The sequence below is a fragment of the Colletotrichum costaricense genome (assembly GCF_030867565.1).
Source record: "Colletotrichum costaricense strain IMI 309622 chromosome Unknown Scaffold_10.1, whole genome shotgun sequence".
NCBI classification, from domain to species: domain Eukaryota; kingdom Fungi; phylum Ascomycota; class Sordariomycetes; order Glomerellales; family Glomerellaceae; genus Colletotrichum; species Colletotrichum costaricense.
Genome location: NW_026848239.1, coordinates 838,498 through 863,469, shown reverse-complemented (window position 1 = coordinate 863,469; position 24,972 = coordinate 838,498). Strand labels below are relative to the sequence as shown.

At 53.6% G+C, this 24,972-nt stretch overlaps 9 protein-coding genes across 9 annotated transcripts; 4 read left to right on the top strand and 5 right to left on the bottom strand.

Moving 5' to 3' along the window:
* Positions 1-4,066: 4,066 nt before the first annotated feature.
* On the top strand, positions 4,067-6,406 carry CCOS01_09884 (fungal specific transcription factor domain-containing protein; the record flags this gene model as incomplete). Its single annotated transcript, XM_060458041.1, has 2 exons — positions 4,067-4,278; positions 4,360-6,406. The coding sequence occupies 2 exons, from the start codon at positions 4,067-4,069 to the stop codon at positions 6,404-6,406; spliced, it is 2,259 nt and encodes a 752-aa protein (XP_060311206.1).
* A 572-nt stretch (positions 6,407-6,978) lies between these two features.
* Positions 6,979-9,603, bottom strand: CCOS01_09883 (uncharacterized protein; the record flags this gene model as incomplete). The annotated part of the gene is made up of 3 exons (XM_060458040.1): positions 6,979-7,928; positions 8,009-9,436; positions 9,495-9,603. The coding sequence occupies 3 exons, from the start codon at positions 9,601-9,603 to the stop codon at positions 6,979-6,981; spliced, it is 2,487 nt and encodes an 828-aa protein (XP_060311205.1).
* Positions 9,604-12,317: 2,714 nt separating this feature from the next.
* CCOS01_09882 (uncharacterized protein) lies at positions 12,318-12,524 on the top strand (the record flags this gene model as incomplete). Its single annotated transcript, XM_060458039.1, has 1 exon — positions 12,318-12,524. The coding sequence occupies one exon, from the start codon at positions 12,318-12,320 to the stop codon at positions 12,522-12,524; it is 207 nt and encodes a 68-aa protein (XP_060311204.1).
* A 1,638-nt stretch (positions 12,525-14,162) lies between these two features.
* Positions 14,163-15,405, top strand: CCOS01_09881 (uncharacterized protein; the record flags this gene model as incomplete). Its single annotated transcript, XM_060458038.1, has 3 exons — positions 14,163-14,165; positions 14,670-15,146; positions 15,241-15,405. 3 exons carry the CDS (start codon positions 14,163-14,165, stop codon positions 15,403-15,405), a joined length of 645 nt encoding a protein of 214 aa, XP_060311203.1.
* A 241-nt stretch (positions 15,406-15,646) lies between these two features.
* CCOS01_09880 (ubiquitin carboxyl-terminal hydrolase, family 1) lies at positions 15,647-16,501 on the bottom strand (the record flags this gene model as incomplete). Its single annotated transcript, XM_060458037.1, has 2 exons — positions 15,647-16,017; positions 16,129-16,501. The coding sequence occupies 2 exons, from the start codon at positions 16,499-16,501 to the stop codon at positions 15,647-15,649; spliced, it is 744 nt and encodes a 247-aa protein (XP_060311202.1).
* A 635-nt stretch (positions 16,502-17,136) lies between these two features.
* On the bottom strand, positions 17,137-19,508 carry CCOS01_09879 (uncharacterized protein; the record flags this gene model as incomplete). The annotated part of the gene is made up of 2 exons (XM_060458036.1): positions 17,137-19,347; positions 19,413-19,508. The coding sequence occupies 2 exons, from the start codon at positions 19,506-19,508 to the stop codon at positions 17,137-17,139; spliced, it is 2,307 nt and encodes a 768-aa protein (XP_060311201.1).
* A 519-nt stretch (positions 19,509-20,027) lies between these two features.
* CCOS01_09878 (synaptobrevin) lies at positions 20,028-20,820 on the top strand (the record flags this gene model as incomplete). The annotated part of the gene is made up of 2 exons (XM_060458035.1): positions 20,028-20,065; positions 20,151-20,820. 2 exons carry the CDS (start codon positions 20,028-20,030, stop codon positions 20,818-20,820), a joined length of 708 nt encoding a protein of 235 aa, XP_060311200.1.
* Positions 20,821-22,116: 1,296 nt separating this feature from the next.
* CCOS01_09877 (uncharacterized protein) lies at positions 22,117-22,434 on the bottom strand (the record flags this gene model as incomplete). The annotated part of the gene is made up of 1 exon (XM_060458034.1): positions 22,117-22,434. The coding sequence occupies one exon, from the start codon at positions 22,432-22,434 to the stop codon at positions 22,117-22,119; it is 318 nt and encodes a 105-aa protein (XP_060311199.1).
* Positions 22,435-23,143: 709 nt separating this feature from the next.
* On the bottom strand, positions 23,144-24,397 carry CCOS01_09876 (short chain dehydrogenase/reductase family Oxidoreductase; the record flags this gene model as incomplete). Its single annotated transcript, XM_060458033.1, has 1 exon — positions 23,144-24,397. One exon carries the CDS (start codon positions 24,395-24,397, stop codon positions 23,144-23,146), a length of 1,254 nt encoding a protein of 417 aa, XP_060311198.1.
* Positions 24,398-24,972: the final 575 nt, after the last annotated feature.

Here is a 24,972-nt window from a genome sequence, read left to right as displayed (position 1 = left end):
CCTCGCGGAACATGCGTCAGTCGTGGACGTGGCCCAGTTTTAGCTTCAAAGTCCGGCGATCTGGGCTGTATTGAACGGTCCCAAAACGCCCGGTAGGAAATCCTGATATACGCTACCTATTCGGCATTGATCCTCAGGTAATTATGCCGAAGAGCTTTGGGTGCTCTTTCTACACAATCGAAGACACTAGATTCATTTGGCAAGCCGAGGTTCGTGCATTCAGTCTCGGGGTTGAGAACTGGAAAGTTATTGGGCAGAAGCTACTTGAATTGTGGAGGATGATACGTAGAAGCCATTGACTTACGATGAATTTAATCATCTTGAAGCAAGACAGATCCCCCAAATTTCATTCATCTTCTACATCCCGATATTCGATCTTGAACACAATGAGATGTCGTAGATTTATTTGTAAACAAGTGTTCCGATAATGGAATTAATGGTTCGGAGCTTCCAGCGATGCAAGCGTCCATGGATGATGGACCACCAGGCCCAGGCCCAGGCCCCCCTCCAGGAACATGCAGCCTACCCCCTCTGTGACGATGACCCCCTGAGACCGGATTTAATTCACTACGAAAGCGTCAACAGGCTTTCTATCCTGGCAGAAACATGCTTTCCAGAAATATAGAGCAATAAGACCCACCCCCTGAGAAAGTATCAACGGCCTTCAGCAACCCCTGAGCGCTGACCACTCGGCCGTATGGCTCTCTACGACACCGTTCTCAGCAACTTAGCAGCATATATCCCGAAGACATCTAAAAGACTTCCGGGTTACTCTAGAATTGCGTTTTACTTTCGCTTGTATCACCCAGCTTAAGGTAGTAGATTCAAGTCAGCCAGAGATTGAACAAGCACTCTAACGCCAGAACCAGGTGCCGCTCCGCACGTTACTAACCGGACATTCAGTATTGTTCATGAGCGATTCATACGTCTTCCATGACCGAATGATCACAAAGAGGTAAGCCAACATCAGCCCATCGACAAATCGAGGATTTTGTGTGCAGGTTGATCATACGAGCTTGTCTGAAGGATCTTCTCTCTGACCTCCAATCCTTCTCAAGGAAAAGTAAGGTGCTTCAAGTAATGACGTGTTGCTGGAACTGGAATGGTCATCAAGGATCAGTAGTTGGGGCCAAATCTGCTCCCTGTGAAAAATGATCCCAGCACGCCTACCCCGTTCCCTTCTCTCGTTGGCGTCACTCCTGTTGATCCATTTCGAATCTTGGCCGTGGTCGAACAATTTGATCACCTTTTGACCCACAGTCAGAAGACTTGAGAGCCTGATTTGGGGTAAACATTGGACACTCGATGATGATCCAATTGAGACCCTAGAGTGTGATCGAGTCAAACTTGTCGAGAGAATGTCATCTAGTTCACAGCCCTCGGCATCTCACGACAACTCCACATGCTGCAGACTAGGCACCAGAATTAAGGTAAGGCGCAGCTTTCAGGTATCAAAGAGTCTACCAAGCAGGCGCACATGTGATGGAACAACTCAACTCTAGCCTCTCGATGTTAATCCTTCTGCACATGGTTCTCGGCATCACCGTCTCCGCTATGATAAGTCACCTTAGCAAGAGACTACGACGCCTACCTCGGCCCCCGAGTTACAATCCGACAGAGCCGAGAGCAACAGCTAGTTATTTTGTCTAGGAACATGTACATTGCTCGGTGGGCAAGGCATCACTTAGCTACAACTTTAGTCATTATTCATTAGAAACTGTTCAGTTAAGTGTGTTCCGCAATGGATCGACCGACAACGATAAGAGTTTCCCTCAGCTGCCCCTTTTTACAGAGGATCGCTTGGATTACCTTAGTGAGGGGTTGATAATGAACCTGCTAAACAGTGAGCACTGAGGTTACCAGGGCGCATGCGGCATCGTCTTCAGGGATCAAGACATGGTGCAAGACATGGTGGTACGCGATCCACACGAATTCTCCCGTACGTGCTCTTGGTTGTCCATCTGCTCGGTGTGTCCGTGTACTGGGCACAGGTCAAGCCACATGGCTAGTTCCAAGCCAATAAAGTAGCAACTAGACCTTAGGCTCTTCTCTTTCCTACACCGCATTCTACTTCGCTTTCAAAAAGAGTAATCCGGTTTCTCATTGCACATTTCATTCGTTCTATGACCGGCAGTCCGTCCCCCCTAGAATAGTCCATGATGTGCTTCTTGATGGCGGCGGGTCCTGCCGCTAATTAATCTGTCTCGAGCGCCTCAACTTTTGTATGGATAAGGCAGGGAGGAGCAATTGAAACAATGCGGGCGTTCCTTCAGTATCCGCCTTGGATCCTTTGGGAAGCTTCTCGCTACTTGCTCGAAGCCATGTATCCATTGGTGTATGGGTGTGGGCCGAGGCTGGATTGCCGGCGATGAAAGCAGACAAGGTCGTAACTCGCAAGGGGTTGGTCAAGCATTCATCCCTTCGGCACGAGAGGCAGCCTCACATCTCGGGCCTTTTAGAAAGAAATTAGAACTGGGTCGATCCGGTTGCTCGCGGACCCTAACCGGAAATCGTAGACACAATATACCACACGAGGCACGTGGGCTCCTATCTCATAGACACACAAATGAGGGCGGCTTACTGTAGGTTTAGAACTGTCCGAGAGGGCCTGTAGTCACTATTATGGGAATGGTCATAGAATGGGCATGTGTCTCGAAAAGCTGAGTTTGAGGAATTCACTGTCAGCCTCTCCCCGGAGATTGGATGCCATGCAGGGAATCTCAGTCGGGCTCTAGTCTGCATCCTTCTCGATGAATTCTTTTTCAGATGTTCAATGAATCAGGCAGGTCATGAATCTACAGCGGATGTACGCATCGGGGAACCCGTAGTTCTTGTAACGTTGCGCTAGTACGGATACCACGGACCATGGATCGCAAAAGGTCATGGGCATGTCGTGATGAAAGGTGTCTAGCCCTACCCAAGGTAGGTAAGGCAGTTGAATGACCATGGGGCTGAAACTAAAAGGGGACATTGTGGCGGCACTTGACGGTGTAACTACGGAGAGAGATCGTATAAGCAAAAGTTAGAATGTTTGTTGCCTAGAAAGAACCATACCACGATAACTAAGGTCCACAGTGTTTCAATCAGGGGCTTGGGGTAGTGGTGGGCACTTGAGGAGAGATCTGGGGCGGGCTTAGGTTACTCTGGGTTCGCTTTGACGTACTGGAGATCATCGGGCCGAGCTGGAAAGTGGAACAACTCTTTGGCCAATCTCTTAGTCGGCATCGTAGACATGAGATGTAGCCAAGCCAATGTCAAATGCTTGGTGCCTGGAGAACGTGCTCAAGGCATTACCAGTTGATGTTTGACGTTTAACGTTTTGGCTGCCCAGACTTATCAGAACGGGAAGGCGACAAGTATAACACTACCTCATTGTGGCTTTGTGAAGATGGTAAAACTGTAACTTCATAGTTAGATCCATCCCTCACCAGGGAGTTGGTCAGGCAGCCAAATTTCCAGGTTCTTTTGAGACTCAGTTTGAGTGTGGATGAAGGAAGGGAAGCGGACTGGAAGTGTCAAAAATGGGCGATCTGGTCTAGGCCAAGGGGCCCAAGGTTCAAGGCCTAAAGGTGCCGCCGGGTCGGGTGAAAAAGTGGTCTTGACTCCTTCCCAAATAGAACCACCAGTGCCACCCCTGGTCGTCCTAAAGGTACTTAGTCCAAGTACTTGGTGTAAGTAGTTTGTACCGAGTTTTAGTGCAGAACTCCAACTGGCAACTGCCAACCTAACCCCACACTCGGGTTGCTCCTTCTCCATGTTCATCACAGGCGCTCCTCGCACTTTCCCCGCGCCATTCCCTTTGACAACTTCCTCCTCGGCCCCTTCTCTTCCTCCTCCCGTCCTCCTCATCCTCAAACTCCTCCTCACGGGCAGTTCAACGTCACCCTTTCCGTCCTCTTCTTCAACCCACATATTTCTAATCCAGGCCCGCTCCTCCAAATCCCCGGCTCTCCGCATATCCCTTCCCCCCAATGTCTCCCGCTCAATTGGGTCTTTCGCCGTGCCGAGGGCCGTGTAAATGCCGACTACAACCACCACCAGCCCAACAACCACGGGTCGGGCGACCATGTTCCACTCCTTTGACAGCCGCCGCAGCCCCGAGGGTTCGGCCGTGAGCTCACCGACAACTTCACGCAAGGTCAACCGCTCATGTCAGGAATGCACGAGACGCAAGGTCAAGTGCGATGGTGGACATCCTTGTGCGAGTTGTCAGTACTACAAGGTTGCAGATTCATGCGAGTACAGGCAGCGTAGCAGACGACATGCTGTGAGCAGGAGGTATGCAGTAACCCTTGCCCATCATTAGATCCCCCGATACTTTCGTTCCTGCAGGATCATCAAGGCTGACGATTACCCCAGTACTCTCGAAAAGACCTCAGAGCAGCTCCGCGCCCAGTCTAGCGTGCTGCAGAAACTCTTCCCTGATGTTGATGTGAACGATCTAGTAGGCAAGAGTCGAGCAGAGTTGCTCGCTTTGTTGCCGCGAGAATCTCTCTTTGTTTTGCGCTCCTCGGTTCCGCAAGCCGACCCTTCACCAGCTGGTGTCTCAGCAGCCGATGAGGATGACGATGATGACGGCCACGATGATTCGGCGCAAAATTCTGAGAATGGAGATGCTGCAAACGAGAGACGATGGGATGAGCCAGCCCAGCAGCCGGCGGCCCTTGGCTCTAGCGACGATATCAACGCCATCAGTCTAGCAACAGACCAGCATCGCCGCTCCTATCTCGGCGTCACATCCATGAGTGCCGTTCTCAGGGTGATATTTCGTCTCTGTCCAGCTGCCAAAGAGCACACGGCTCAGAGGGCAAAGGCCTGGAACGATGTCCATTATCAGTCTCAGCTGCTTCCGTCACTCTCTCTTGTCAGCCCCGGCGCGGGCATGAACCCTCTGCGGGAACAGCGCTGTATCGACTTTTACTTTGATCACATCCACCCAGTAACACCGATTCTCAATGAAGATGACTTTAGACGCAACCTTGCGTCAGGAACTCGTCTTGATGGCTCTTGGCTGGCCCTACTCAACATGGTCTACACTCTGGGCTCCATCGCCTCCGGCAGTGACTCCCTCCACGTTCAGTACTATAAGCAGGCACGCGCTTACCTCGATCTCGATTCCCTGGGCTCTGGTAACATGGAGAGTCTACAAGCTCTCTGCCTTCTTGGGGGCTACTACTTGCACTACCGAAACTCGCCCAACATGGCGTATGCTGTTCTCGGTGCAGCTCACCGCGTCGCAATAGCCCTAGGATTGCATCGAGAACCCGCACGCAGTCGTGCCGAGAACGTCACGGAGCACAGTAATTACCTCTCACGCGCCGAAACGCGTAGAAGAACCTGGTGGAGTCTTTTCTGCCTCGATACGTGGGCGAGCATGACCCTCGGCCGCCCTACGTGTGGCCGATGGGACAGTAGTACCATGGACACGCTCTTACCCACGCCATTGTTTCCCGATGACCACGTAGCAGCATCGTTACGAGCAAGCTGTCTGTTCTGCCACATCTGTGACAGGATTCAGCATCGTTTTGCGCAACCCGCGCGCTTATCCGCCCGCGAGGCCATGGCTTTCGACCGAGAGCTGGTAGAGTGGCACGACTGTCTTCCCGACTTCCTCAAGAACCCAGCAAATTCTCCACCTCGTCTAACGGAAGCTCGCGAATTCATGCGGAACCGCTACCTCAACGTCCGCCTCATCCTTACGCGAAGCTTCTTACTCTACCTTGCCCACGATCATTCCCTCAGACGCGGCGCCAACGCCATCTCGAATGTCCCTGGGCCTACCCCTGACGAGCTAGCCCTCGTTGAAACCTGCCGCTCCGTCGCCATGGAGGCCATCGACGCCATTACACTCTACTGGACACCTAACCGCATCCACGTTTGGAACTCGGCATGGTACCTTTTCCAAGCGTGCATGGTTCCAATCCTCTCCATCGCCATTGACACACATGTGCGTAACTCGGTCCGTAAGCAGCAGCAGCAGGAACAATCACAATATCCACCGCCACCATCCACAGTCCCCTCTCAAACATCACATCTGGGAATACTACAGATGCCAACAGCAGCGACAATCAACTCCCCCGAGCACAATATCTTCCTACCCTCTTGGTGCGCAAGCCTCACAAAAGCCCTCGAGCTCTTCAACGATATGCGCTCCTGGATGCGCGACTCGGATCGCACCCCCGATATTGTCGGCGCCCTATACGAGGCCGTTACCACCGACCTCGAAGGCTCCGGCGCCGGCTCCGCCATTCGTACGCCCTCGACGGAGAACAGTATAGACATGTCCATGTGGTGCGACGAGCAGCTGGTGGAGATGGACTGGAGTGCATTCCTGAGCGGTGGTGATGGTGATGGCAGTGGCGGCGTTGACGGGATGCATAACAACAACATGTTTGTTTTCACGTGAATTAGTATAGAAGCGGTTGAGAGTGACGCATTGGCGTACAAGTTCTTTGGAGAGAATTTTGGGCCCCGGAATACCGTCCAAGATTTGCCAGGTTTAGAAAAGAAAGGGGAGGGTTATTTTATCATCTCAGATCTAGGCCGTCCAGTACTTGCTCGCATATATAGACATTGTATTCAAGCGATAAGAATGTATTTGTTATAATGGACAAAGTATGGAAGAGAAGTCACGTACAGAAATATTTGTTAAGTGTAAGCTTTTTTTTTAACGCACGTAGTGCGCAGAATAAAGAAACCAGATAATAGGCGAAGAATCGAACAAAGTGTGCTACGAATTAAACATGGTATCATATTGTTCTATCAAACGGCCAACAAAGTAGACGTGATTCGTGACATCACCCAACATACGCCCGAGAAGCTCTATGTCCCGACCCTTGCTCTTCATTCCCGTCTCCCTTCAAGATCCCTGATAAGATGTCCCTGGGTATAGCCCCTTAAAACTCCTCGATAACACGGGCAAATCGCTCTTGCGCCTTACTACTCTCTCACTCGCTGGATACGACACACTTCACGCGCTCACTCACTACCGCCCTGCTTCCCCTCGAACTGGGAAACCCTCCTATGTTGCACTCTGCTGAATCTAGCCAACGCCCGCTGCCGCGCCTTGTCTTCCTTTCGAAGCCGGACGGCGGCCCGGACGTCGACCTTCTCGTCCTTCTCTTCCTCAATACTCTGGTACATGGTCCCCAGTGCCGAGATCCTCTGCGTGCCCCGACGCCCGAGAGCCAGGTCCGATCGCATGGGGATATCAAACAGGTCATCGTCCTCGTCCTCAGCATCACCATCGCCATCATCAAGAGTAGAAATTGGCGCTTCAATCCTGGGGTCTAAAGAGAACTTTCGATGTAAACGACCACCGGGATTACTGAGGGAATATTTATGACCAAACCGCTCCGGCGACGTGGTTTCGGGGTCCGGGATGTTAGACAGACCATCAAAGAGACCCGGCAACTGAAGACCGCCTTCGCCATACCCTTCGTCGCTGAAGAGGAGCCCTTCTTCGTGGTCACCGCTTTGTGCTGAACCACGCTTCCGCGTGGTGATGAACGAGTCGGCGTCGATGTCATCGTCTGACGACAAGTAGTCGTCAATGTTGAACGCATCTCCAAGCTTTGCCGGGGTAATTGGAGAGGGCAAGGCACTCTCCAGTGCTGTGCAGAACGATGCATGGTCACCTGTACCGCTGTGTAAGGAGCTGCAGCTGTCATTGAGGAAGGACGACATGGTAGCCAGATCTACCGTCGTCGTTGTCGTGTGTCGGGAATGAGGTCGTTGAAAGGAGCTGGTGCTCGACATCGTGGGGGTCGCCGACGAAATCGACCAGTGCCGAAGGCTACTCGTCCGCATGGGCACGTGTTCGTAGATCTCATCCAGCTTGCCCTTTCCAAATGGTACTCCGTTACTCTTGGATCGTGAGTAAGAATCATCCTGGGCTTCACGCCACGAGTGGCCACTTCTCATCACATCTGTCAAGCAAGTCATGTTAGCAAAGGGTTCCGGGAGTAAATAATAGCAGACAGTAGAGAAATCGACGGTAAAAACTAACGAGGTGAAGGCGCCGGTGAGGACACATCCGCAGAATCAACAAAGCTCTCAACCTCAACTCGACCGACCCATCCTCTTGTGCCGGGCTGTCCATCGGGCTTCGCATTCCGCGGCCACTCGGTAGGACGAGTAGATGCTGCAGCACCGCCTATCGCGGAGAGGGTGTGCCGTTTGGATGGTGACTTCTGGGTTGGGGAGGAGAATGTGGGACTGGCTACTGACCCTCCGCGGGATGGCGGCCTCACCGCCTGGTATGATTCAGTGTGGATAAGACCTGACGAAGTCTTTGGTCGTTGCTGGACCGGTAACGAGTAGTTGTGCTTGACCAAGTACGTTGGCTTTTGGGTCGTCTTTGGTGACATCGATGGGTCAAGATGCCCTCTCCCAGATGTAAAGATACCCAATTCGTTCAGGGGAGCTTCGCCTCCGAGAGTAGATCGCCTCTTGTGCTTTCGACCATTTGGGGATCCAGAAGCATCCGCTGTCGACTTTCTAAGACTCAGCGTTCTACCGTTTGTTGCATTCGATGGCGTCGTAGGAATGTAAGCACCTAGCGATTGCCTTCGACGGCCACGAATCGTCTCCGAAACAGACTCCATGATTGGCTCGCGGTCAAGGGAGCCTTCAAGATTGAAAATGTTAGTTCGGAATGGTACCTGGCCGAGGCTCGCCGATGTCAGAGACTTCGTGCGAGCCTCGTTGTCCAGTGAATCGTGGCGTCGGGGGGGCTTGAACGTTTGTTCTTTGTCTCCGAATTGGGCTCTTGCTGGAACCGCAAACGCGCCGTTGTGTCGATCCCGCGGACTACCACCGTTTGTTGCGTAAAATGCTTGGACTTTGTCGGATTCAAGGTCTACTCCATTCTCGCCAATGTTGCGGTCAGCAACATCTTCTCCGTAATCCCGAGCGCCCGATGCCTTCACTCGACTCTGAAATCCCGAAGGCTTGATCTCGGATTGTGCATCCAGCAGATCAATGAAGCCTCTGACTGCGGCTGTGCTTGTACTTTGCATGGAAAGGTGGCGGTTATGGGTGAAGGGAGCAGTTGGTGGGCGAAACGGATCTCCCTCGAACGGTATTGCTGTAGAGTTGCTGCTTCGTTTTGGAGCGGGAGATAATCCCGATAGACCAGACGTCGTCGATGTAAGTGACCCGATTCGTGGTTTCCTAAACGACAAAGGCGGACCCCTCGATGAGTCTCTCCCCCAGCGGCCGGACGGAGACGGTGAAAAGCTGGGAGGTACAGCGCTGCCCGGCGCAGAACTCGGGCGCTCGACGCTGGAATCACGGAATCGCAAGACGGGCGGTGCCGGGGCAGAAGCTTCGGAACCCGCTGCAAGAGACAAGTTGGTTTCGCTCATCTTATGATGAGACCGTTGAAGGTCCTCGAAGACATTGGTTGGTCCATTGCCGGCAACCGGGTAGGTACCTAGGGATTCATGTAAGTTTAGACTACGAAGTTGGGCTGAGTATTGGATCAATCCTACCTAGAAGCGGGGGAAGAGAAGCTGTCGTAGCATCGTATGCTTGCGCCTTGATACCGTTTGATGACTTGTCAGATGACCTTTTGGACGAGAAGAATTTCAAGAAGCCCATTGTCGCAGCCTTTTGCCCTCCATATGGCGACTACACGAGACGACTAGGATGCTGTGAACTGACAGCAGACTCAAGGTTGCTTCCGGTCGAAAGCGATGTTGAAGGCGAAATTCAAAGGCTGGAAGACAGTTGAGCACCGAGAGCGCGAGGCCTCATCGCATGTAGGATTGCGATGTGAAAAAACACTGGAACAGACGACGACGAGAAGAAGGAAGGGGGTACCAGGAGAAGGGGGAGAGGGAAGTCTAAAAGCCGAGCGGGTAGGCTGGATAGCATCAGATCCTAGAACCTAGGTGGACTAAAGAAAAAGGAAAGGAGGGACTATGCGACACGACGAGTCGTGTAAGGGTGCTAAGGCTGAAGTGCGTGCATATACATGACGGAGCGGAGCGAATGAGCAGAAAATAGTCTACGCTAGACCGTGTTTTGGGCCCAGGTCGAAGGCTTCGTGCAGTTAAACGATGCGATACCCATGTCCCCGAGCGTGGCTGCTCCGAGTTGCATGGTGTGATGGAGCACACACACCCGCGGGAGAGCCATGGTTTCCGTCAAAGGCCAAGCATCGATACATTGAGAGTTTTTCCCTTCTGAAGAGCCGGAATGTCCAAAGGCCAGATCGCTGCCCACCCACAATTCGTCACATCAACGGGTGGCTACTTTCTGCCCATCTTAGAAGACGAAGTCTGTCCTCAATACACAACGTGTGAAGAGAAAGACTATACTTTAGAAAGCGTCGCAGATAACCAGAGTTCCAAGTTGCCTACTCTTGGGCGGAGCAGGGGAAGCTTCAATCAGATGCTGATTTCCACATGTCCGAATCATCTGTTTGTCTTGGAATACAAACAGGCTTCTGAGCGCCTTGAGGAATGGCGCAGGAGTGGCAAAGAAGCTTAGAACAGGCTTGTTGGTGTGGTGTGGTGGTGACAAGACTCGTTGCTCGGACGAAATGGCGCATCAAGGTTTCGAAAACAGGTAAGCAGACGGATAGATGGTCGGATGGGAGGGTATGGGATGGACCGCGGCCCGTGCGAAAGTGACAACAAAGGTGTGAAGAGCACGAAACGGCTTACAAGCCTGTTTCATGGTCTAGTTCTCTGTAGTATCTCAGGACCTCCGGCCGTTGGTGTTGCTGTCCGGCTCGAGTGCAAGTGGATAAGGTCTCTCGTTCCCACGCTTCTCGGTGAACTTCTGCTGGGGCACCACGATTGCCAAACCGAAAACCCAAGGCAATCCATCTATCAAAACAGCCTGATTGGTCTCGGCCTGTCGGTACCAAGGTATCGAAGTCGAGGTTGTGCCTGGGTTTCGAGGTTAATTGCTAACCCGGAGGATTGGAGGAGATTCCAGATCTTGATAGCTGTTGCAAGCGCACACAAGCATGGATCTGTTCCAAAGGACGACGATGCGCCTCCACGATGCTGGTCACTCTGCCGATCCGAGAAAGAAGAAAACATGGCACTGGGTTCAGGGGTCAGACGTCGTAATTGGTGCCACCTCGGAGAAAAAGCAATCGACGAGGGTTGGAAAGAAGCCCATTTGCCAGCTGCTTTTATTGGCAGCACCAGGTGACTGGTCTGAGGACTAGCCATCTTAGTGTGTCCCAGGAACAAAGTCAAAGAATTCCTGTTGGACAACGCCAGTCGGTAGCGTATGGCTTTACTCCGTTGGTCTTGGAAAAACCGGACTTCGTCGAAGTGGAGACGACGTTTGGAATACCTATCGAACCTAGTGGTCGTGGTCAACGGCGCAGACGGATGGGTGTTTGTTCTTGGTAGTCGTGAGGTATTAGTCGTCGACCGGCAGTGGCATCAAAGCAGGCGTCGTCCCGCCAAACGGCGCGTATCGAACCATGTTGACGACACGTTTCTCCGCTCATCTGTTTTGAAGCGTCGTCTGCCTGCATCTTGCATTGTGTCCATCTTGCTTGCGTATTTTCCATGAGCGTGCCTGTGCATGGCCCTGGATTGATCATGGTTGAGGGTCCCCGGCCCCTGGTGTAGATGTGCGTGTGTGCGAGACATCTTTTCTGCGCCCCCTGCTGATTGGAGGCGGGCGGAAGCAGATCACTCAGGGATTCGCCCCTGGTGTTGTTCCTCGAATGTGTTGGCCGCGATTCGATGGAACTGAAATGACGCATCGAAAGTCAATTATCAATCTTGGAGGCTGGCGTGTGTGCCGCGTCAAATTGCTCCAAGCTGGCAAGCCCAACAAGTCAATAAGCATAAGGCAAGGCAAGGGAGTGCGGCCGAGTCAACAAGATGTCATGCGTATGGTTGCTCAGGTCGCCACAATGGTGGAAAAGCATCGAGTCTCCGGCGCTAGCTGCGGTGTTGCTCAATGAATGCAGGGTCTGCCACCTCAGTACGGTGTGCGGTGTGCGGTGTGAGGTTTGCTAGTCCCAGCTGAACGGACTGCGAACGAAGTTGCCCAGAACGACTCTATTCTTGGTGGTGGCGGAAAAATGGTATAATCTCGAGGCATTGCTTCGTGTGACGGATGTTGGAGACGTAAACAATTCCTTCGATGTTGGTAGTTAATGGATCAATTGATTTTTGATGGAAATTCCGCCGTGTTACAGGAAAGAGTCGGCGAACCCCAAAGTACCCGTTAGTCGTGGCCCGTCACTCTTGAGTCTGAGTCCGGGAAGTCAGGTACCGCGTCACACCTGCCACATAGTCTGCTTAGTCACTTGTATTGGATTAGGTACTTTGTAGATGTTCTGGACGCCTCGCAGCTGCCGATATTTCTTTTCCGTCGCCAATCTTTGCTTCTCCCTTCTGCAAAGGACCATTTCCACGAATCAACCGGAAACGAGATTGTGTGAGCATCATCACGTCAAAGTATCGACGCGTCAACTTTTCAGCTGTGTTAGAGAATGTGACAGAAAACAGCCACTCTCAATGTTGCGGCCGGATGCATGATGGCGACGGACACCGCAGTGGGAAACGGCGATTACCGGCAGCAATGCCGCAATCTGCTGCTTGGCTTCACAAACGAACAGAACCCGGCCCATCCTTCTTTTCTGTCTTCTCTCTCTAGTTCGGTGCGTGAGCGTCCCATTTGCGCTTTCCTTACAATGACAGGGTGAGCTGGGCACCATAACACGTTAATTTACCAAAGTTGCTCACCGGCGAACGGCAAGCGCCTCTATTCAGGGGGAGGCATCTAGCTCGTATCCGCAGAGTGGTGGATTGTTTGCTATATATGGGCAAGCTCTCAGCGTTTCATACCGCGCGATCTGGCTAGCCTTCTAGCGGCGATCGGCCACCACGTGGAACACGGTGGTTTCTATGGATCGTTTTATCCTAACTCTCCCAATTTGCTCCCGATATTACCATCATAGGCCTTTCAACTCCAACTTGCGCTTTCAAGTGAGCGATAGCTTCAAAAATGCATCCAGAACTCCGAGGGGTTGCCGTCATGCAGCAGAGTGGTTCCAGAAGCGTTATACTGGAACCCGTTCAGCTTGCTTCTCCATACCAACCTCAATCATGGTCTGATTTCCAGACTTACGGCCGCACCCAAGCACAGGCGGGGTACCCCGTTCAGGGGAAAGGATCTTCCACCACCCCTCGCGTTCACAAATGAAGGGTCCAGGAAGAGGCAAGGCCAGCGACACTACCAGGACGCCGTCACGCCGTCTGGTATGCCCATTCCTTTTGTGGGCGGGAGACCCGCAGTCCGGCGCAACTCTCCCAGATTCAAGCACGTCGGCCCCCGGCGCCGCTCGGACGGTGCACCGTGCTTCCCATTCGACGTCCGAACGTTGAACACTGCAGAGCCCGAGGTCCGAGCGGGCATGTCAGACTGTGGATGGTGCTGGTGCTGAGGTGGTGGTGTTCCCGCGGTCCGTCCGACCTTTCGGGGCTTGGGGAGCCTCAAAATCACAGAAGCCTTGCGCGGAGAAGCGAGGGAAACAAGCTTCCGGATGAAACCCACGTTGTTCGATCACTGCTGTTGCAGATATAGTACGAGCTTCCAACCCCGAGAAACTGGATGAATCCTTCGAATCCTCGATATATGGCACAATGAATACGGTGGGAGCCGGAGTTGGGGAGCCGGAGTTGCCAAGAATGATTCAACTGCTGCAGACAAGTGTCGTGGCGCCGCCTCATCTCTCGCTGCCGGTGTCATCACACGCACTATACCCAATTCTTCAAAGACTACCTCCAAGTGCCTCAGGGGAAGTCAGTCTTGAGGTTATCATTGGGTACAGGTCTACACACCATCAACTATCACTAGGCACTGGTTTGAGGCTTTCCCCGGAGTCTTATCAAGATGGCTTCCACGAGTGAATCAAGTCGGAGTGTCAAAACTCAGAGGGGGCCTTCCATCCGTGACTAGCTCGAACACGAGGGGTCTTATGACATCTCGTAGGTTCCGGTTGCCGATCGCAAAGAGCATACTTCGATTGACTAAGTAAGTACTTAAGATTGACATTTCAGGTAAGCCTAAGTAAGCAGATCATGCAACGGTTACGGTGATTGGGCTGTGGACTTGATAACAATCTCAACATAAGTACCGTGACAAATTAAAGAGGGCATAAATCTCCGTTGCGTATGGTACGTGATCGAACTGGCAGAGGCAAGAGACCTGTGACTCTACCTTTGCAATTCGCAGTTGCCTACCAGTGAGGTCGTGTAGGCAGTTGATGGGAGAGAAAATGAGGGGAGGCGCCTTCTCCCTAGTTTTTGAGGCGTCTTCCAATGAAGGAGCGAGGCAACCCGGACCTTCCATGATGTAAATGAAGTCCAACGAGAAGGCACACACACCTTGGGAGACCTCTTTGTGACTACTACCAACACGAAGCATCCTCGTCTAATACCATCTCCATCTTCATCGTACAATCACCACCTCTTAACTCATGATAATTGCGATTCAAATCACCACACGCCTCACCTCCTCAGCATCTTCACCTTCGATTCCCTGATCACATAGTACCCCTCCAGAAGCTGCCCTAACAACTAGCTTGGCTGCCAGCATCCTGTCCTTGTCCCAACTATCCTCCAGGAACGATGCCAGACAACAACCAGCCCCAACAGCAGGCCGACACCAACCAGGGTTAGGTTCCCTTCTTCACCGAGCACGACGGCTCCCCCATCATCGAGGATACTAGAAAGAGCCCCCCGCTCAGTACCAAGTCTTCTCCTTCTTCCGCTTCTGACAAGCCCTTCGCCACGCCCAACGGGGATAATGCACTGCCCAAATACCTCACCTTGACTCATGATCTTCGTCATGCCGCGCAGGCGCAGGCACCAGAGACACCCAATGACCACAAATACGGAGAGCAGACGCCGAGAAACTGGCCTGATCTCGCTTCGGAGAGCATTCCACCGTCCGTCGGAGTCAAGTACTCTTCTACGTCAAAGGCAGTGGGGAAGGCAACTCCCACTACAACTGACAACCTCGCCGATTCTCACAGAAAGTCCAAGACGGAATTCAACTCGCTCCCTTCCGAGCTTCTTCACATGAGCCTGGGGCTTACCAGCGGGTCTGATACCGGAGCCCAGGCCCACAGAAAGTCGTCGACCGAGTTCAAGGAGGTTGTAGTAACGGAAGGCAAGTGCACTTTTCGCTATACATCGGTTTACCTGAGACTAACGTTGTCAATACAAACACCTAGACGCGGAAGATCAGTCAGATATGCGAGAGGATGTTGGCCCGCTCGACTTCGATCTCCAGGAGCCCGCCAACACTCCTTCTGAGGGACGTAGAGACGAAGATAGAAGGACGACCGGCCAGTTGTGGAGGAAGCCTGAGTCACGGGACTCAGCGCAGCTTTGGAAGTCAAATAGTCGGTAGAAGTAGGCGTCGGTAGACTGACTTTGATGGAGCGGTCCATGGTGGTGGACACGATCGTGGAAATACACCTATGTAACGAGTAGTCATTCCTCTAGTCATTCTCTAAACACAGCAAAAGCTGAACCCTTCGTCCTCACATCTTCATTTCACTCCTCTAGATTGAACAGAGAATAATTGAACCACGCCCAACCTAAACGCCAAATAACATGCTATACCTGTTCCATCATCCAACCTCGACCTCTCAATCAAGAGACCCAGCCAACGCAACAGCACTAAACCGCAAATCCGCGCCCTCCCTCTCGAGGAACTTGCGCGGGCCCCACGTCAGCGCCTTCTCGCTCAACACATCCTCGCCGGACTCGAGCTGGCCGCGGTTCAGCGGGCCCTTGCGCCGCCCGTCGAGCTCCCACAGCGTGCCGTCGTCGCCGCGCACGAAGCAGACGTAGTGCAGGTCCACGTCGTCCGAGGCCTCGGGCGCCTCGGTCGCGCCCTGCGACGCGGCTTCGCGGTGCGCCGTGGCGAGGGCGGGCGTCTTCTCGAGGAGCTGGGCGCGGGAGGCGGGTTCGAGGGGTTCGGCTGTTTCGAGTAGGGTGTTGAGGTCGGATGGTTTCTCTGTTCATTCGTCAGAACCAACGTTGCATCACAACGAAGTAGCTTGTATAGGAAAGGCAGGAAAAGAAGGTATATGAAGAACGGCGTGACAGGAGGGTGACGAATACGTACGGATATACTCCCTCGCAGGCCCATTAGCAACAGCATGCAACAACCCCATGAGACCGCACGCATTCCTAATCGTCTGGCGGAACCACAAAACGGGCTCCTGCGGGCCTTTACCCTTGTACTCGTCCAGCAGGGCGTCCTCGGCCAGTCGATGGCTCTCGTAGGCGGCGCTGACGGGGAAGACGAGGAGGACGGCGAGGGCGGGGCGCGGGACGAAGGAGAGCATGTCCGGGTCGGTGAGGGAGTAGACGTCGTGGATCTGGAGGGCCGGGGAGAGGCCGAGCTTGTGGAGGAGGGAGGTCATGAGCTCCGGGTTGGCTTCGAGGGGGATGAAGGCCGGGGCTGCGGCGGAGGGGTCGGGGTTTGTGGATGTCATTGTGGAGGGCTTGTGTTTTTGCTGTCTTGTTCCGCCCTGGTTGTTTGGTTTTCAGTGTTGGTTTGTAACGTGTGGGTGTGGTTTGTGAAAGAGATTTGACAGAGTGTTGCGTTTGCTTGGGTGATGTAGGATGAAGGGCGCGGGCCAGTTGGAGTTGCTGAGAAGACAAGCAAGGTAGAGCTGCCATGTCACTTTGCCCCTCCAAAAGCAACTGGGATACATGGTGGGGTCGGTGAGGTAACCGGCAGGGGTCGCCTGCGGTGAGCCCAGAATGCGGGGTGGTCAGTTTGGAGCTTGGGGTAGAGCGACGCCAGCCAAGGACTTTCTTATATTCAAAGTTTGACCACCTGCGAATGGTAGAGTTCCTCTTTAAGATGTGTGGAGGGTATTTCTAGAATCCTATGATGTCTATCTTATATCTTCTTCTGGATTATATCCTGTTCCTACTCCTTTCGTGATGCCTGTGTTATAGTATACAAGGCCCCAACCAAGCCTCCTTACTCATGCCTTCGATATGCTTTGCCTGTGCCACCAGACAGAATATTGTACAAGTGAGTGTAGCTACAAGACTACATTGTTTTACATAAGCCGAAGCTCCCAAAGCTCCTTTCAGCCTCCAGTCTGAGACTGTCCTATTAGACGGCAGACTCTTCTTTCGGCTTCTCCTCCTCGTCTTTCAGCCCGGCCTCATAATCACTCTCATCCACCACCAGAGGCTCATCGAGCCCCGCAGAGCTCTGGTCAAAAACGATAGAGTCGTCCTCGGAAGGCGCGAGACCAGCGAGCTTCTCTGCACTACTTTCGTCTTCCTCTTCTTGGAGTCTGCGTAGCTCCACCTCCATTTCCGCCTTCATATCCTTGGCCCTCGCCTCCCTGCGTCGCTTCTCACGGACCTTGGTGTGTACCTCAGGGTCGAAGACGGCGTTGTTCTCGAGGTAGAACTCAATCTTCTCCTCGACGGCGTCCTTGACGTGGAACGCGAGCGCCTGACTCGTAAAGATGTTGGGGAAGCGGTAGCTCACCCACAAGTACAAGGTGATGGCCGCGTGCAGGGACTCGATGGCATGAAGGTACCGCCTTCCCTGATTGTTGAAGTCTTCGAGCGTGGCGTCAAGCAGCTCCAGCTGGATGGGCTGGATATCGTATAGGGCGCCGTTGCTCCTCGTCGAGATGCACTTGGCAATGGCCTTGAGAAGGTCCATCTGTCCCTGCTCCCGAAGTGAGATTGGCGCGTGAAGAACGGTGATGCGGTCCTGAATCGTCAAGGGGAACTCCTGGATGGTGTCTGCGATCTTGGCGCTGATTTCAGGAACATAGACCGTGAAGCGCTCCGAGACGGGCGCGAGTTCGCGCAATCGCAAGAGGATAAAGCTGAGAGGCGTATCGGGAGGGAAGTATTCGGCGAACTGCTCGATAATGTGCGATGGGGGGTGAATACCTGCAGCCTCGAGCGGTGCCGTTTCAGTGTTGAACCCCTTTGCAATCGCGGGCAGATCCTCGTCAGCAAGCGTTGTAACGTAGCCAACCTTCTTCTCTTCAACTTGGTTGGCTTCATCACTCGTTGCAGTAGCTGCCTGCCGAGCAGTCTTGTATCTTCCTGCTCTGCCACCAATCTGTTTGATTTCGGATGTCGTCAGCGTACGATACTGTGTACCGTCGTGCTTCATTGACGTCTCAAAGATGACGCGTTTGATCTCCAGGTTCAGGCCCATGCCGATGGCATCGCTAGCCACCAAGAAATCGTAGTCATTGTTGGGGTCGTTGAACAGAGCTGCCTGCTGCGCACGGGTCTCAGGTGGCAGTGAACCGTAGACAATCGCGCATCGACGGCCGGTTGTCTCCTCGATGGCGTTCTTCAGACCGTGAAGGTTGACACGCGTGAAAGCCACAACGGCATCGCCCTTTTCCAGATTGGAAAGATCGTTGCCGAGACTCTTCTCCATCGTTTGCAACGGACTGAGTCTTTCATACCGATGAACAATGCACTTATCGCCGATACTTGAGCAGATGGACTTAATGAGGTCGACAACTCGTTCTTCGCCACAGAGATGGACTTCTTTCGCCATGACGCCGAGGAGTGCCTGAGTCCACGCCCACCCTCGTTCATCGTGACCAATCATCTGAATCTCATCTATAACCGCCACATCAACAACTCGATTCAGAGGTGTCATCTCAACGGTGCAGCTGATGAAGTAATTATCGGCGTCCGGTATGCGCTGCTCCTCGCCTGTGATCATGGCGCAAGGCTTCCCGTTGGCCTGGAACCGAGAGTAGATCTCGTGGGCCAGGAGACGAAGAGGCCCTCCGTAAATACCGGACTTGGAGTTCATCAGAGCCTGCAACGCCCGATATGTCTTTCCAGAGTTCGTCGGTCCGACGTGCAAGTGAATTGTGCGCTGCATGGCTCGTGTGGCGGGAAACCACTCCATGGGATACCGCAAATCAGCCAACTTCCTCTGCCGCGCCGTCGAGTGTGTCAATTTCGATCGCAGCATGAAGCTCTGGAACGAGTATCGCAGCTCTGCCGTCAGGCCCTTGACGTCGCCACGGATGAAGGCGTTTCGTAGGGACCAGAACAACGGGTTCTCCTTGCGTAATGTTGCACCCTTGTTGGCCAAGCTGATGGCTTTTTGTATGGTGTCGCGGAATAGGGCGATTTCGTTATTGAGGCCATACTCGCTTCGAACCCCAAAGTTTCGGTACTCGGTATTGGTCTCTGACCAACGTCCCATGTTGTCAACGACGACGTTGAACTGAGTGAGAATCATGTTCCTGAAGACGTCGTATTTGGATGTTTTGCGGTCGGGAGGTGAGTATTTCCTGGTAGAATACCTTTCAAGTGTCGCCTGCAAAGTACAATGGTCAGAATGTGTCCGGTAAGTGGAATAGGGAGGCAGAAGCTGCCGCGTACCTGGTAGGCGGACGGAGAGGATGTTGCGAAGCCATGGCCTGGCGCAAGACGTGTCGCCGCCGCGCAGAGCTTCGTGGCCCGCAAAACTGATCTCATGGTGGGCGAATTGCTGCGCAACAAACCATGGCTAATAACATGCAAAAAGCATGCCTGTTTGGGTATGTCAATGACAAGATCGTCTACGTGCTACTCTCCGTTCGCAGTCGTGCACCTATGCAGTGGGTGGAGCATGGTGGTCACTGACATCCATGAAGGCACTGGGAAATTTTTGGGAACCGATAAGAGGTCTGGAATGCTTATCGCCATGACCCCTGATTCGCCCTTGGCAGGTGAACGTGGGTCGCCCCACTCCGACTTAGCGCCTCCGCCTCCGATTGCACCGTCCTCGTCGTCATCACGCATCCAGATCCCCAGGTCCCCAGGTTCCCACATTGCATTCTGCGACAGCGCCCATCACGCCGACTTCCGACCCGTCTACACCACCTACGAACGTACGCAACCCGCCGTCGCATCTCGAATATCGTTGCCTATTCCCCCTTCGGTGTATTGAAAAGGAATCGAAAGCATCTCAAGATAGGCCCCTTAGATCCTTTGGACACCCCAATACCTATCATCATGGCTTCTTCATCGACGCCTATCACCCCGTTGCTCTAGTAAGAAGACGGCCACGACCTTTCCCTCCCGGCTCGAATCTCCCCCCTCTGTTGGACACATTACTGACATGCCGTTGTCCTATAGCTCGTGCATAGCGCACAACAACACCATCCTCAGCGAATGCACCACATCGGCCGTATCGCAAACCTCTTCCCTCGCCTCCGTCATCCTCCCCAAAATCGAGCACAATACCCCCCAGAAGCTGACCTACACCCACGGCTCGCACCACATCCACTACATCGCCGAGGCGCCCTCCGATCACCCAGACCACCCCTCCGCCGGCGGCCTCACCTTCCTCGTCATCGCCGACGCCTCGCTGGGCCGCCGCATCCCCTTTGGTTTCCTCTTTGAGATCCGCCGCCGCTTCCTCGAGCAGTTCCCCGCCGAGACGACCGATTACGCCGAGCTGCCCAACTACGGCGCCGCCAGCTACAATGGCCAGCTCAAGAAGTTCATGGTCGACTTCGGCACCACGAGCGGCGGCAAGGACGACGCAATCTCCAACGTCCAGCGCGAGATCGACGATGTCCGGGGCATCATGACGCGCAATATCGAGGGCTTGCTCGAGAGGGGCGAGCGCATCGACTTGCTCGTCGACAAGACGGACCGTCTCGGCGGCAGCGCGCGCGAGTTCCGCGTCCGCAGTCGCGGTCTCAAGAGAAAGATGTGGTGGAAGAACGTCAAGCTGATGGCGCTCCTCACGCTGGTCGTGGTGCTCATCGTACTCGCCATTGTGATTGCGGTGAAGAACTAAAAGCAAGCAGGACAACTGTTTTCGCCTGGTGCTAGGTTTGGAGAGTTTGGCTTCGAATTGGCTTCGTGTAGCGGGCACGGGGCTATGTACACATGAACGCGACGTGTTTCGATGGTGTAGAGTGCTGCTAGTCAAATTGGGCAAATGGTTTGGCTTGAAATGGCGAAACGGGAAACGCAACTTTTTTGGGGAAACAAAACGACGGAGGCTTTGAATTTTCGTTATGAAGAAACCCTCGATGGGGGTACACTCAACCACACATCTCCTAAACTGTCACTTGTGGGTTCAGGAACCACATCGAAATACAAGTAAATTAATCAATTCATTTCCACTCATCACTCGTGTATGCAAGTGCTTAGAACGCGGCCCTTCTCTGAAGATGGATTCAGTTTATCTTGAGTATATGATAATGGTAATGAGATAATGATTAGGAGGGTTGAGTAATCCTGTTCAGCTTCTATCATTTGAGCCGAACAATTTCAACGTACTGGGTAGCACATCCGAAGCCGAATATAAATCGGCAAGACAAAATCAGAAATGGTCCCACCAGAAATTGACAGAGAAGCGGCACGAGAGATAGATAATTCCAGGCAGTTCATGACCAGACATCCATAGCCCATTCAAAGCCAAATCTCATCGATCCATATTCCATGCCGATGCTCTCTAGTATGTACACTTTTGTCCTAGAGAGGCCATTGTAACCTAGTGGTACCTGACACACCACATCCCTTGAGCTTCACTGCACCTTTTGCCTCGCCTGTCCTCCCTTCGTTTCCTTTCTGGGCACTGCGTACTATCCTAGATGGATGTCTAGTCAGTTCAGACAACTTGAACTTCTCAGGGACCTCGTGATTCTCCTGCTCATCAGTCATGTCTTGAACACACAGGAGTCGCTGACTCTCGAGCATTACAGCTCTCAATCAACCACTCCGTAATCCTCCTGACTGCTCTTCCTTCCCCCCAATACTTTAAGACGGGTGATAGCCACCCTACGTAGGTAGCGCCCATCAGCTTTGCGCGAGAAGCCATGATAAATGAAATTTGACCCAAGAAAATGAACAAGTCTGAAGCGGCATGAGGGTATTCGCCATCTATCAGACTGAACAGAAGCCGCCTCTAGCAGCCTCTCCTCCAAAGCACCTATTCACCTCGTCGGCTTCGGCAAAGACTAGGTATTCAACTACACTAGCCTCACAAAACTGACATTACTGCTCTCCCCCACGAAGCTTCGATAAGCATTGCTCGTCCAACTGAGAAAAAAGTGTAAAACTTGAACCACACTCAATCCCACTCCCATCACAGCTTCGGCGCAGAATTTCCCTCTGCCGTCAGCCTCCTCCGCCCATCCTGATAGACGTAGCCGTGCGCTACGGGACTGAGGCCCATGCCAGGCGCCAGGGTGACTGGCGGCCGCCGCAGCTTCTCCGTGAAGAAGACGGGATGCCGAATTGATGAGTTATGCTGCTGGTGGTGCTGGTGGTGCTGTTGATGCTGCTGATGATAGTGCTGCCGCTGCGCCATTCCTGTCTCAGCGACGGCGTGATGCCGAGGTAGTGATGTCGCGGCTGTTGCGGTGTGATGCGCCATGCCTAATGACGTCGCGGCGTTGGACATTGTATCTGCCGAGTAGCTCAGAAAAGAATTATGTGTGACTTGTCCTTCAAATGGTTCGAGAACAGGAGGCTGTTAAAGCTTCACTTCAAGGTCGGCATCTTTTACAAGAGCGTATGTTGATTTGAGATTCTGTCGTCATGTTATTCCTTGCGGGGAAAGATTACACACGCGCAACTTTTACCCCCCCCCCCCCCCTTTGCTCGCCGAGCTCCAAGTCTTGGGGTAATGGCACCCGAGGCCACGGCACTTGCACCGTGAAGGGTGGGGGCGGGCCCCCCGGACTTTTGGAGCTCAACGGTGAGAAAGAGTCCGAGTCCCAAAGGCAAGGTATATAGCTCCCCTCCAATCCCATTCCCGTCACCAGCACATCAGCGCCCGTCTAGGTCGGCGATACCAGGTCAAGCTGTGTGCGAGGTGGTCGGATTGGTTAAAATTAACAAATATATGAAGTCAGAGTTCGGGTTGACTGAGGGGCGGGCTGTTCGAGTCCGGCCAGGGGCATGAATTATAAGACCAGTATTCCTGCTTCTTCCTTTCCTATTGGATTTTGGTCTAACATAAATCCAATAGTCAATACTTTATAAAGCCAAAGTAAGTTGATGTTCCCGGGAAAGATGCATATAGCGCGCAAGTGACTGTGTTAGCAGCCACTTGCTTTCTCATTAAGTAGGTAATCTATATAGATGGCATCCAAACGCCTCCAAGGCTTTTATGATGTCTCCCTCTTGGACTTCTTTTTACTCTTTGCCTTTTGCGACTCCTTGCCCTTCTTGATAGCCTCAACTAGAGACTCGACCTCCTTCACCTTCTCCGCCTCCTTGGCCTCCTTGGCCCTTTCCTCCTCCATCTTCTTCTCCAGCGCCCTGAGAGCAGCCGAGTCCTTTTCCGTCGTCTCAATGAGCTTATCGCTCTCCTCCCACAGCTTCTTGGCCACCTCGTCGTCCTCAATCTCCGTCCGCGCAAAGTCCACGATCCGGCACTCCTTGATCAGCTTGCCGGCGCCCGCGCGCACGAGACTAGACTCCATGGCCGCGTACAGGATCGCCTGCGCGCCCTGCTCCGGGCTCTTGAGGAAGAGCCACGGCAGCGGGTAGGCGGCAATGTAGGCGAACAGGCCGAGCAGCGAGCCCCGCGAAAGCCAGCGACGCATGCCCGGCGTGCGGCTGAAGCCCGGGTCGACGAAGAAGACGCGCGCGTTCATGGGCAGCTGGTCGGGCCGCTTGTAGTTGTCGAGGTGCTTCTGGAAGGCCTGGCCGAAGACCATGAGCGCCAGCTTGCTGCGCTTGTAGGCCGTACCCGGCGACCACGTCTTCTTGTCGAGGGGTTCCTTGAGGGACGGGGAGCCGATGTAGGATGAGCACGAGGCGAAGATGATGCGCACGTCGCGGTCCCAGGGCTGGGCCTTGATGGCGGGGCTGAGGATGGAGAGCAGGTGGAAGTTGGCGAGGTAGTTGACCATCCACGTCTCCTCGATGCCCTCGACCGTCTCCTTACGCTTAGCCGACGCCGGGGTGATTGTGGCAGCGGCGAGGATAATCATGTCGATCCGGCGCGGCGGGGAGTTGTCGATCCACTTCGTCGCAAACTTTCGGATGCTGTGCAGGGACGAGAGGTCGACATGCTCGGCGTAGATGAGCTCGTTGCCGGTCCGGGCGCGCACGTCGCCAATGTACTCGACCAGGAAGGGGTCCGACACGGGGGTGTGCGTGAGGAGGATGATTTGTGCGCCGCGGCTGCCGAGCTCTAGCACCGTCGTCGCTCCTATGCCCGACGTCCCGCCCGTTATCATGACTACCCTCCCGTGCATGTCTCGCTCGGCCGTGTTGGAAGCACCCGAGCTCCATAGCTTGATGAAGACGAGGACCGCTACCGCCGCGGCGGTCTTGAGTATGAACCACCAGTTCTCCGTCACATATGTCGGGAGGCCGGCTTCGGCGATGTAGCCAAAGTAATCGAGAGGCATTGCAAGCGAGTGACAGGGTTAAAGCTGGAGAAAAGGCGTGTCTATGGGCGACTGTCGAGCATGCTGGGGTAGCAATGCTTCGAAGGCGTATTCGTATGGGCGGACGACTCGGACTCGTTGCAGTGTCGTGGACAAGGTCGTTGAGAAAGCAGGCCGGTCAATGTGAGCGTTTGCCTTTGCGTGCGTAGGAAATATGCGTAAGTTGTTCGAGTGTGTGACGAAGCCGCCAGCTTGCCTTCTAGAACAGAGTGGAAAGCTGATGTGCCGCCAAGGGATTTCCGAATTGCGATGACAGGGGCGGTCCCACTCTGGCGGCAGCCCAGCGGCGGTGGCTTCCAGAATCCAGGGGCACTAATCGCAGAGTTTGCAGGGGATTGAGGCCGCCGCTGGCTGCCTCGCTGACATAATGGGGTTGGTCTCGCCCCCTTGTCGAAGAAGTGGAACTTCTTCATCAACCGTTCCTCCATCACCCTGCCCCTTCATCTCACCATATCATTGCACTAGCAGACGGCAACACTCGACATAACTCGAGTTCTCCTCCACGAGTGCACTTGCTGAGGAACAGGTGGTGGCAA